General features: G+C 36.4%; 3 protein-coding genes across 4 annotated transcripts; 2 read left to right on the forward strand and 1 right to left on the reverse strand.

The window, feature by feature from the left end:
- Positions 1–2,373: 2,373 nt before the first annotated feature.
- LOC111894245 (uncharacterized) lies at positions 2,374–3,757 on the forward strand. Its single transcript, XM_023890320.3, has 3 exons — positions 2,374–2,606; positions 3,045–3,166; positions 3,243–3,757. Exons 1-3 carry the CDS (start codon positions 2,480–2,482, stop codon positions 3,567–3,569), a joined length of 576 nt encoding a protein of 191 aa, XP_023746088.1. The 5' UTR covers positions 2,374–2,479; the 3' UTR covers positions 3,570–3,757.
- Positions 3,758–5,198: 1,441 nt separating this feature from the next.
- Positions 5,199–8,619, forward strand: LOC111894247 (protein LAZ1 homolog 2). Of its 2 annotated transcripts, XM_052766843.1 has the most exons (11): positions 5,199–5,353; positions 5,432–5,486; positions 5,831–6,010; positions 6,084–6,140; positions 6,230–6,338; positions 6,418–6,602; positions 6,689–6,777; positions 6,859–7,108; positions 7,236–7,466; positions 7,541–8,256; positions 8,356–8,619. In XM_052766843.1, exons 3-10 carry the CDS (start codon positions 5,843–5,845, stop codon positions 7,844–7,846), a joined length of 1,395 nt encoding a protein of 464 aa, XP_052622803.1. In that variant the 5' UTR covers positions 5,199–5,353; positions 5,432–5,486; positions 5,831–5,842; the 3' UTR covers positions 7,847–8,256; positions 8,356–8,619. The 2 variants fall into 2 exon arrangements, with proteins under 2 accessions (XP_052622803.1, XP_052622802.1); XM_052766842.1 differs by having other exon boundaries at positions 5,205–5,486.
- On the reverse strand, positions 7,896–11,860 carry LOC111894249 (uncharacterized). The gene is made up of 10 exons (XM_052766841.1): positions 10,798–11,860; positions 10,328–10,693; positions 10,165–10,254; positions 9,970–10,086; positions 9,607–9,876; positions 9,330–9,489; positions 9,143–9,220; positions 8,865–8,965; positions 8,612–8,782; positions 7,896–8,536 (listed from the first exon to the last, which is right to left on the reverse strand). The coding sequence occupies exons 1-10, from the start codon at positions 11,188–11,190 to the stop codon at positions 8,069–8,071; spliced, it is 2,214 nt and encodes a 737-aa protein (XP_052622801.1). The 5' UTR covers positions 11,191–11,860; the 3' UTR covers positions 7,896–8,068.
- Between the last annotated feature and the right edge of the window lie 1,139 nt (positions 11,861–12,999).

The raw sequence follows: 12,999 nt of genomic DNA on the forward strand, positions 1-12,999 counted from the left end.
AACACCTTTTCCCTTGATTTTTACACACGAGTTGTCTCCAAATTTAACCCTCCCGGTTATGCCTTCGTCAAGCTCGGAGAAAAATGACCGGTTCCCCGTCATGTGATTGCTCGCCCCATTATCCAAATACCACACATCGTTTTCTTGTGGGTCGTATCGAGACAATATCACCTTCTCTTCATTCAAAAACATGGTCTCGTGTAAAAATACGGCCTCGTCGGTATCGTCATATTCAACAAAATTACTTTCTTGTAATTTTTTGATTCGGTCCGGGCATTGAGACGCAAAATGGCCCGGTTTATCGCACCGGTAACAAATAATATTGGAGCGGTCCTTTTTAGGTTTGCGGTTCTTTTCAAAATTAGAATTGGGCTTTCCTCCTTGGGCTTGTGTTGTTTTATTTTGGTTAATTCCGTGTGGGGGTTTTTTGAATTTTGGCCCATTTGAGTTTTGTGATCCAGCAGACCCAGACCCGGATCCTTCATGCTGATTATACCCACCCGATCCACCAGCCCCTTTCCATTTGCCCTTCGACGCTGTACTCTTCCGATTCGAGTTTCCACTATGGTCGACGAACAGGACCCTCGTCTGACCCTCACCTCCGGTCTCGTCCTCCTCCCTAATCCTTTCTTCATACGCCTTTAGCCGTCCTACTACATCTTCAAATCCGACGGTTTTCAAGTCCAGTACCTGCTCTAATGATGCGACGATGTGGATGAACTTTGCCCTTGGTAGTGATTTCAAGAATTTCTTCACCATTCTTTGTTCATCGATCGATTCACCTAGTGCGGCTGCCTTGGATGCAATTCCAGACAGCTTTCCCGTGAAAGAGTCGATCGACTCCGACTCAGTCATCTTCAAACAATCGAAATCGGACATTAAGGTCTGTAATCGTGCTTCCTTCACACGGTCAGCCCCCATGTGCCTTGATTTGATTGCTTCCCAAAGTCCCTTGGAAGATTCTTGCTCACCGATTTGGATTATGAGTTCTTCAGGTATTGATTGATAAATTAAACCTATTGCTAAATCATCTTTGTCTTGATTTTTTGTAGTTCCAGGTTCAATTATCTCCCAAGCTTTGTGAATCTTTAATACTACCTTCATTCTCATTGACCACACCATGTAGTTTGTTGACGTGAGCATAGGGCACTGAACAGAGGTTGATCCAATTTCTTTCACCCTCACCGAAGCCTCTCCATCCCCTCCTGACATGTTGATCTTCTTATCAACAGGTAAGATTTGATCTCACAGATTCTTGTTTCTGAAGCTCTGATACCAATTAAAGTTTAGAAAACACAGATAATCAAAATATCTCTTTGATTAATAGGAAAATTGCTCAAAACCTATATTGTGTTTTTGTGTACAGACCATATCTCGGTATCTATACATATATATACTCCTAAACTACCTAACTTGTAGAATAAGATTACAATTAGGAAACATGACCAATCTTGCCATATTTAACGATTGCTTGGTCTCCAAGGTCTTACAAGACTTAGGATTCCAACAAAAGGGTATCATGCCATGGTTCTAAGTTCTAACATTGCAAAACTCTCCACCTGATCTCAACCCCAACTCTGCATATAAGGGCGCGTTCGGTAAAAATATTTGGTAGCGGGTAGCTTGTAGCTGGTAGTGTTTTGTTAAAAGCTACATGAAGTATCATTTGGATTTGGAGCGTTTTGCTTAAACTAAACGTTAGAAGTTTGTGTCAAACAATGTTTCCTATTTAAACCGGGATGTTTTGTCAAACACTAAAAGCTCTCAAACGGGACGTTTTGTCAAACACTAAAAGCTCTCAAACGGAACGTTTTGTCAAACAAACTATAAACTTTCAAACTCTTCGTGTCGAACATACCCTAAAAATCCATAGAAACAAAATCAATTTGAGTTACCCTAACTAAATGACATGCCATGACAATAAGTTAGAGGATTGGGTACAACTGCAACACAATACCTCCAAAAAAAACCTATCAACCCTTCAAACTTTCACATTCTACAAGAAACAAATCAAAAAATAAGTTGTCTGCAAAATAATCAATCACAAACATACGAAGTTGCGAAAAAAATAATCATATTGGTTTGATGAAGCTTGGTCGGTTGATATGGGTTTACAAATCTCTTGGGGAAACACAATGGATACATGCGGTTTTAATTTCTTTATAATACTCCAATCACGATAAGAGTTATAACTAAAAAAAAGTATCAATTCAAATAAACACTTAACAAAACTGTTCTTGAACCTGAGATTATTTATTTAAAAAAAAAAAACCATTTTTATAATTTTGTCTTTTGTCAAATATAGGCCAAAACTAAAGAACCCATAATATTATTATTATAAACTATAAATCCATGTCCCCCCTGCGAAAATGAAACGAATAGGCCAACGCGGGTGGATAAGTCACATCGGTATTCAAGGGGGTTGGTGGGTTGAAGAAATATATAGCGCGCCTGAAAGCTGAAGAAGAGCAACAGCAAGATGGCTCCAACGGCATCAGAAGTCGTCGGAAAGTTAAACCTGAAACCACACCCAGAAGGTGGTTTTTTCTCGGAGACATTCAGAGACACTTCCATTACCCTTTCCACATCTCAACTTCCCCCTGAATGTAAGTATCTCTTCACCTTTCACACTAATCCGAGTCTGTATGTTATCTGTTCCTTGATCGAATAATGCCACCATCTTTATGAAAAATTACATCACCTTCGCATCGCTCTAACTTATAAATTCAAGATTCACTTCTTTCTGAACCGTAGTTGAATCAATTTTGACCAATCGCTAGTTCTAGAAAACAAAATTAACAATGAACCCACTTTGACCCTTCACCAGTTCTGTAAGAAATTGATCTAAATAGTAAATAGATTTCGACCCATGACTAGTTGTTTTTTGAAAATATATGTAGTGTGATTTGAAAGTAAATGAGAACCCTAGTTTGAAATGAGCAAATCACAAAAGGGGATTCAAGATTCAACATTTTCTTACAATCGAAAGATTCAAGAAGTCTTTTCTCTAATTCTGCTACCTGATTTTATGTTACGAACAACAGATAAAGTCGATCGTCCCATCAGTACAGCGATATACTTCTTACTTCCATCTGGGAGCGTCTCCCATCTCCATCGTATCCCAAGTGCAGAAACATGGCACTTCTATTTAGGCGAACCTCTCACGGTATGCTTATTATATGGCCTTTCATGGTTATTGGGGTTTAGATTTGCGATTTTAACACCATTTTTTCTGCAAAAAGATACTGGAAATAGATGAGAAAGATGGGAGTTTAAAGTTAACATGCATTGGACAAGATATTGTTGAAAACCAACTGTTGCAGTATACTGTCCCACCAAATGTGTGGTTTGGAGCGTTTCCTACAAAAGATTATGAGATATCATCATCAACAGATAATGTTGTTGTAAAGAATCCACCCAGAGATGCAGAGGAACATTTTTCTCTTGTGGGGTGCACTGTTGCACCTGCTTTCCAGTTTGAGGACTTTGTGTTGGCTAAACGTTCTGAACTTGTTTCTCGTTTTCCTTCTCATGAATCCCTCATCTCTTTGATTGCATTTGAAGATTAGGATGCCGTGATTCCATTCCATGTAGTTTTTGCATGATTTGGTAAAATTGGTTGTTGTTGATGACCATGTATTTGAGTACAATTTTGTTTGAGATTTCCTTTTTCTTTTCAAGTTTTTATGAAATCTGTATGCTGTTTGTGTTATATGGTATTATGAATAACAAGTTATCTATGGTTGAAACCGTTGAATTGTGTAATGTCTTTTTCAATGTGTTGGCAATGGCCACATTTATCAGACTTCATAAAGGCAAGCAACATGTGATGACAGAACGTGAGACTTCTAAATGCAAGAAATAGCAACATAGTTTAATTTATTTGTGTATTATAGCATCTTACTTTCAATTATTTCTATACAACATTGTACTTTTTGACTTTTTTTTTCTTATCAAGACATTGTATTTTGAGAAATCTATTCATAGTGTTTCAATTTTTTAATTCTTGCTAGGATGTTCTTTGAAAAATCAATCCAATTGTAGCAATGAAAATAAGAGTACAATCAATCTAATTGTAGCAATGAAAATTGTTTTGTATTTGGATGATTTTTGTATTTAGATGATATTGCTACAAGTAGTAGAAGATTTTTCTAAGATGCAACTCATATAATAAGGCCAAGGAGTGTGGCATATCTAACTCTCCTAATTTTTTTTTTCTAAGATGAAAATAAAATCGTATTTTATTTTCTCCTCAATGGGTTTGGCTACGGCTTAAGGTGAGTTTGGTTGTGTTTCCCGAACAAACTCGATTTTTGGCTCGGAATGGGGTTGGCTTTCCGGAACATATTTTGGGAGAGGGGCAAAATTGTGAAATAAGGTTGCTTTTATGGGTAACATAGAGTAATATTGTGGTATATTTTTATAGTGAAATTGTTGTGATTAGGGTAGCGGTGAAAAAAATAGGAGGGTTTAGTTGTGGTTAGTAAGCCGGTGGTCGAAAGAAAAAACATTCCGAATTGGTGTCATTGAACCACTTCCATATGACTTGTTTCGATTAAATCTTACAGTGAGATTGGTGGGAGGGTTGTTTGGATTCATTTTGATAAAAAAAAAAAAAAAGTTTGAATAATGTTATGGTTGAAAGTTGTGTGAAATGAAGAGTAAAATATGTAATATTTATAGTAAAATATGTAATATTTATAGTGTAACAGATTAAAAAAAATAGAATATAGCTGTTGGAAGAAGAGAGGAGAAAGAGGCACGGGGAAAAGGAATCCCGTGGGGGGCTTCACTGCACACCATTGGGTGTGGTGTTCACCGCGGTGCCATGTCATCTCATTTCTCCTTTAGGTGTTTGTACACCATAGCCTAAAGTTGTAATATGAAGAAATAAAAGTGAGAAGCTATAATAAACAAAACAATGAAAATACATTGCTTTTTTGTATTTTACCCTTTGTTATTATTTCATTTGTAATTGAATAGGCTACCTAACTATAAGAACGAGCGAAATCAGGCAGCTTTGCAATGCTGCGTTTATATCATACAACAAAAATGACCAAAAACAAATAACCACTATATGTCACTCGATTTTGACTACAAAGTTTATATAAAAAGAATTAGTGTAAAGTTCAAAAATATTTTTGTCAAACTAAAAAACTTGGTTAGAGTTGAACTTTTAGCCACTTCTTTGCACATTTCCCCGTTGATATTCATAAAAAGTGCTGACGACAGCGTAAACGTATCCACATGCAATGGGACCTGCCTTCGACATCCTCGTGGGTTTAGACGACAAAATAACCGCAACGTGTCACACCTCCACAATCCCCATCATGCCGATACGCGTCCATTTCAGGTCGAACTACCTCGTACCTCACTCGATGCATATCCTACTACAATGATGTTCTTAACAGAGTCTCCGTTTTGAATTTAGGGTTTCAATTCCCACAACATGAAGATATCGTTTTTCGCGCTTTAATCGATACCCGGTCAGTTTTTATGTTTAAATTCAATTTCTTTCGAGATGCCAAAATTCACATCTTTTATTCGTGTGTTAATAGTTAATTATCGGGTTCCCCTAAATCACAACAATTTTGTATCAGTTCTAATCAAAACGAGGATACTACGCACTAGCTAGGTGAACTGTTTTATGTTAGTCGATTTTAGGCAGTCTTGGTGAGAATTATAACTGGAAGCTGATTGAATATGAACTTCAATCTAATTACCTAACATTATGCCCTAATTCTGATTACATGGCACTGAAACTGAGTTCCGAACTTATCATCTATGAACTTGATATTTGACAATCAATAACAACTAAACACAATTGCAGAAGCTGTGTTTGATGTTTAGGAAGATGTTATCAGAAGGTATGAGTAGTTATATGAACGAGAGTACACATAAAGATCCCCACACGCTAGCTGTCATTATTGCAGCATGTTTTGTCCTAATAGCATTGCTTCTATCAAGTGTTCTAATTGTTCAGCATCTCAAATGGTATACCAATCCTGAGGTTAGTTGATTTTTGATTTTGTAATAAATAATATCAAGATTTTGGATGTTGTTAAAAGAACAATCATTTCCAGGAGCAAAAATGGATTGTGGCAGTTCTCTTTATGGTTCCTGTCTATGCCACTGACTCGGTAAATTGTTTCTGTCAATATGAGTTTGATCAAACTTTACATATTCAATTCACATCTTTAGGATCAAAATTGGATTTCTTGTTAATCAGATTCTGTCATTGTGGAAACCCAAGTTTGCTCTTGCTTGTGACATCTTAAGAAGTTGCTATGAAGCATTTGCTCTTTATTCATTTGGAAGTTACTTGATTGCCTGTCTTGGTAAGCAATTAACCATAAAAATCCATCCTTTTTAGTTAACTATTTGTGCAAAGTGTTAAATATATATTTATCTTGTTAGGTGGTGAAAGAAGAGTGATTCAATTACTTGAAAATGAGAAAGAAAAGCTTCTGAGGAAGCCATTGTTAGATGGGAAAGACGTGAGACTGGATTTAAATAGAACAGCATTATGCAAATTCTTCAGACAACCACGTGTCCTTGGGGAAGAATTGTTACAAATTGAGAAATTTGGACTAGTTCAATACGTGAGTTACAAAACCATTGCTTAGTATATACTAGTATAAACCTTAAGAATATAATCCTTGTTTCTATGTAATTATAATTGCATCAGATGATATTGAAGACCTTATGTTCATTTTTGGCAATGATACTAGCACTTGTTGGTGTATATGGTGATGGTGAGTTCAAGTTGTACTATGGGTATGTATGTATGTATAAATTTCAATAAGTTTCTGTTTATTTTCAAAAAAAATGAGAATGGATATCGTGTTATTGGTACAGGTACCCGTATATTGCGTTTGTTATAAACTTTAGCCAAATGTGGGCGTTATACTGTCTCGTGAAATTCTACCATGTGACTCATGAAAGACTTAAACCAATAAGACCCCTTGCAAAGTTCATCAGTTTTAAAGCCATTGTATTTGCAACTTGGTGGCAAGGTGTCGGGATTGCCTTGTTATGTTACCTTGAAATTCTTCCTAATGGCGGAAGATTTCAAACCGAATTGCAGGACTTTTTGATTTGTATTGAAGTGAGCTTTCCTTGCTACAACTCAACTCGTTTTTTTATCTGTGTTGAATGAGTAAATGATAGCAACGCTTCTCTTTCTGAACTGAATGAACTGTCTGAATTTTATATTTATATTTTTTTTATTGCAGATGGCCATTGCATCCGTGGCTCATACTTTTGTATTCTCAGCAAAACAATATCATTATATGTCAGTACACGAGTACGGGAAACTTTCCCTCCAAAAAACAAAAGAAGTTGTGGAAGTAGATGAGGAAAACCCAAAACCTACGCGTATTGAGAAGATGGAGACACAGGTTGAGGCTGCTGGGACCAGTGTCAAAGAAAGTGTTCAGGACATAGTTGTTGAAGGTGGTCAACATGTAAGTTCTCTTTTCAAACCGTCGCTAAATCCTCTTATGCGTCGCTAAAACCTATATTATCTGGTTTTTTCTAGGTTGTAGAGGATGTTAGACTGACTATAAATCAAGCAATTCAACCTGTCGGGAAAGGCATGACAAAGATCCAAGAGACAATCCATCATTTGTCAGTTGGTGATGAAAAACAGAAACAAGAAGTTGAAGTTGATGAATACGAAAAAGATGTTATAGAAGTGGGGCCCGATGACAAGAAGCTTGAAGTACGGGTCGAAAAAGACAAAGAAGAATTTGGGAGAACTCATTTGACCCGGGAAAATTCAGAAGTTACAATCGAAGAGCACAAGCATGCTGTATCAAATTCTAAAAGAAAGCCAAGTTATTAATCAACCTTTGTGGTTGTGGTGTAGTTATAAGAGATGGAGTTGCTCCACCTTTTGTTTTAGCCGAGTAATCTCAACACCTTTAAATATTACAATCCCGATTGTTTTTCTACATGTTAGCCTGTATACATTTTTACAATGTCATCTATTTTTTTTTACATGAAGCACACCATGTTTTAGGTTCAAATTGAGTTCAATTCGCGAGTAAAACTCTCATCAACATGTTTACTCATACCATCCACAGCATCCGAAACACGTTACGAAACCACAAAATTGGGTCAAAACGATGGAGCATTGGTTGTTGATTCTCGAACAAGCTTGAACGCAGCACATGCAACAGCATTTGCCAAACACATTTGCACAGCAGTTTCCGGCGGCTGCCGCCAGCATCTCCGTTTGGGTGGGCAACTTTGGTAAGAAACCGGGAGGAATGTTTTCAATTGTTGCAGTAATGTTGCCAAATTCAAGCCCTAATTGATGCAAAACTTTAATTTTTTCCGTTACTGTTTTAGGATCGGCGTCCTTTTTCCCGAATTTTTTTGCAGGGGGTCCTGTTTTTAACATGATCATACGAGTGTATTCTGACACAATACCAGTCTCCACGCTCATTTTACTGACCTTCACCTCCAGCTCTGTATCGTTTGAAAGCCATGCCTGAGCTGTGTAGAATTCGATCTGTTTTTTCGCCAACACCTGGTCGAAGTAAGTGACATGGTTAGAAAGAGATCATGTAACATGAATTTGGTAAAATTGTAAATATAGACCTACTTTGTGAAGAGGTATGTCGTTGGCCCGTTGTCCTTGAATGTCGATTGTGAAGTCGGTCATATCGGGAAGAATGCCGCTGGCTTTTAGGGTTTCAGGGAAACCACCTTTATATCGACCTGATAGGATTAATGGCCTTTCACACGAAAGGTCTGGAATTGTACAGGGGTGGATCTGTAGGGTTGGAGTTGTAATTAGGTATTTTATAAAGGTAATAAACTGAAAATGAGGAAATTAGAGATGCAGAGAAACATACTTGTAGATCATCAAGACTATCTAGACCGTCGATTACAATGTTGGTCAACATGGTAGAAGAAGCTTTGGAAAACCACGACTTTATTCCAGTTTCAATTGATTCTGATCAAAATCAAACACATATATAATCCAACAAAGAACCATAATTTGCTTTGTTAACTTTAATGAATATAATCCCACCACTGGTAGTGAAGTTCAAAATTAATCTACTTCACTTATATAATGAATATCCATTCATTGTGAGTGTAAATCTCCATTGAAACAAATAAATTTATATACCTGCATCGTACGAAGCATCATAATGACCCCTGCCAATCATTGCAAGCATTCGCAAGAAGTAATGATTGCAGTATGATCCTGCACAATTAAGGCATGCAAGCTTATCAAATCTTCCACATCTAAAATTAAAGGAGAAGCCAATCACACTTGCAATTAAAAAAAAGGGAATAATAATGCCAAGCAATACCTATACCAAACGTGTTAATACGAGGGGCCAATTCTGATTCTTTGTTTTGTAGTTGTTTCTTTATAACTTCACAGATTTGTCTCTCATTTTCAACAGATCCATCAGTAATAAAGAAAACCATTGGAACTGATTTACTTTTCCCGGAAAACATCTCTATGGCCTAACAAGTATCACATGAACATGAAATCAGATAATCTGGTTTTATTATTATTATTATTATTATCATTAACAAATAACAACCCCAATTAAGTGAAAAAAAAAAAAAAACAACAATAACCTGATTTAGAGCCATTGAAATGTTTGTACCACCAGCCGCCACAAAATTCTTGTCAATCCATTGGGTTGCATTTCCAATGGATTCCTTATTTGCTAACTCTAAACTTGATGAATATAAATGAGTCTCATCATTAAATGCCATTATACCAAAACGGTCCTCTTCATCAAGCTTTGAGATTGCTGATATCACTGCATTCTTTGTAACCTCAATTGTGTTTTCCTTCATGCTTTCACTCGTATCAACAACAAAAACAACTTCTTTCCTGCACATCTATCATATAAATTGGACAAAATCACCACTCTAACCTCAACTATTATATTATATACTTCCACTCTCACTATATAATATATATATATCACCAACCTTTTTACCCTTATGTGGTCCTGCAAATAGGTACAAGGCAAACATATCCCTTTGATCAATATCCAGTGTTGATGGAGACTGCAGAAGGACACTACCAAATGAATTCGTTGTAGAAACCTAAAACATATTACAAATACATATCATGTTACTTGATTTTATTTTTATCATAAAAATTTATAAGGCGGATGAGCTTACGTGGTATTTGTATACAAAATCTGTAGCTGACCATGAAAGAACATCAGCTTCATACAATAAAGCCAACTTCCCTGGTTCTCTCTTTCGTTCCTGGGTTAAAGAATAATCAAGTGTTTAATGGTAGGATTAAAGAATAATTAAAGATTGATACAATCTATAATACCTTTAGTGGATGACTAGTAGTGTTGCACACAACTTCGGTTGTGAGACCAGAGTTAATACTGAGTTGTATCTTTTCCTTTTTTGGGAGTTTTTTTCCGGCAGGGGTGACATACTCCGGGAAGGTATAAGGCACATCTAATATGAACTCACCATCTTTATACATTACTTTTTGCGACCATCGAACTTTGACTGAAACATTTGAACCACCGTCAACATGTGGCACTGTTAAAGTAAAAATGTGGGGTTTCAGAAGGCCTCCTTCTTCAGGTGGCGCTACACTTTCTCTTTCCCCAATTTCTTCCGTTGGAGCTAGTTGAGTTGAGTATGTTATTCTTGGTACTTCCACCTCCGCACCTAGAATTGAACCCTGTTAGCCAAATCATATAATATTATTCCAGAATTGTACAAAATTAACCTAATTCAACCAAACAAAAACCTAATTGAAATCCCTAAGTTAGAAAAATTAATTACCTCTTCTCCCATAGGAACTGCAATTCGACAACTGCAGCTTTCGTCTCCCATGACGCAATGAACCCGCCAGGAACCGCTCATTGTCACGAACGCCGTATCCAAATAACAATCCACCTCAAACGAAATTCCGTTCATCTGAAGAGGAATCAACGCCGGTGGATTACATCTTCCGTGGACGTGAGGCTGGTAACTCGGCATGTCAGGGTTGTCGACGATGGCTGGGTTGGAAATTACGGCGTAAACCATAGGCGATGTGGGGTATAGCGATCGTGTAGCTTTCTCCATCGGCGTTATATGTTTGGGCGGTGCCACTGACCGGTCATTACCAAAGTATATACGCTTTGCTAACCTGAGGCCATCTTCGACCCCCGTCGTGAAGTTGTCGTCGGACATTCTGAATGATGTTGACTTGTAGGGTCAACGACGGGAAGAACAGGGTTTCTGGGCGGAGGCGGAGCTATGGTGCGCTTCGTTTTCTTCGTAATGTTTCGCGTTTTTCTTGGTGTTTTGGGGTTGTAGCTAGGCCGGCGATCTTTCGGCAATGATAACACCGGAGAAACTGACGGGAATCCAACGGTCTGTTGTGTTGCATGAAACGAATATGGTGTGTGTTTCCTTCTAACCGTAAGCAATAACGAGCGAGATTTCAAATCTTCCTTTTTGTAAATTTATAATATTAGTCCTTAATTATCAGTAGATGTTTAAATTTCATCCTGCTTATGGTTAATTTTGTTTTTCATCTCAATCAATCACATATTTTCAATTCAGCCAAAAAAACATAGGGAAAATGACTTATAAGATCAACGAAATTTTCAAACTGTTCAAAAAAATCCAAATTATATTTTGTTTGCTCAAAAAAATCTAAGGAACTTAACATTTTGTCTAAAATAATCCAATTAACTTACATTTTTGTCCAATTCTCATTAACCGACTAATGAAAGTTAACAAATAACATGGCTTATGATGTGTAATTAAATATCGAGAAAATGACTCATAAGATCAACAAAGTTTCGAAACCATTCAAAAAAACTCAAATCATGTTTTGTCTGTTCAAAAAAACTCAACGAACTTAACATATAAAAAAAAAAAAAAAAAACACCAACGAACTTACGCTTTTATTTAATTCTCATTAGAGGCAACCAAAATCATTAGGTATATAATTAGTTGGCAAATGACATGACATTATATTTAATGACATGTAATAAACATATTAGAATTGCCCTTTATATATCAATGTAGGGCTTAGAGAAGAGAAAAACGAAGGACATCTATGTTCGATCTCTTGTAGTGGCTACCTCTTCTTCTTCCTCTCAAATGTCAAACTCAAGATCTACAAAGAAGATATTTGATGATGCAAACCCTTGTAGATGTGGACACCCTTCTCAAATCTGTACATCTAGAATGGAGGATCATCCAGAGAAAAAGTTTAGGGCTTATTCGAATAGATGGATAAATGTAATTGAAAACTTTATCATGTCCATCTTCTATCTATCTGGATGATTATCTTAATAAGTTCTTGTTTTTGAAGAAAACAAACAAATAGATAGAAGATGGACATGATAGAGATTTCAATTACACTTAGCCATCTGTTCGAACAAGCCCTGAACTTTTTCTTTGGATGATCATCCATTCTAGATGTCCAAATTTGAGAAGGGCGTCCACATCCACAAGGGTTTGCATAATAAAATATCTTCTTGCAGATCTTGAGTTGGACATAAACGATTGAGAGGAAGAAGAAGAAAAATAAGTAGTCATTACAAGAGATCGAACATAGACGTCGTTCGTTTTTCTCTTACCCAAGCCCTAAATATAAAGGGAATTCTAATATATTTATTCCATGCCATTAAATATAATTTCATGTCATTTGCCAACTAATTGTATACTTAATGAATATGATTCCCTCTAATGAGAATTGAACAAAATTATAAGTTCGTTAGGTTTGTTTAGACAAAAGGTTAAGTTTTTTGAGGTTTTTTTTTTTTTTTTTTTTGAACAGACAAAACATGATTGAGGGTTTTTGAACGGTTACAAAACTCCATTCGTCTTGCAAGTCATTTTACTGATATTTTATTTCACGTCATATGCCATGTAATTCGTTGACTTTCATTAGTCGGTTGACCCTAATGAAAATTAAACAAAAGTGTATGTTAGTTGGGCTTTTTTAGACAAAAGCTTAAGTTTGTTGGGTTTTTTGAACAAACA

Source organism: Lactuca sativa, chromosome 8 (assembly GCF_002870075.4).
Source record: "Lactuca sativa cultivar Salinas chromosome 8, Lsat_Salinas_v11, whole genome shotgun sequence".
NCBI lineage: Eukaryota > Viridiplantae > Streptophyta > Magnoliopsida > Asterales > Asteraceae > Lactuca > Lactuca sativa.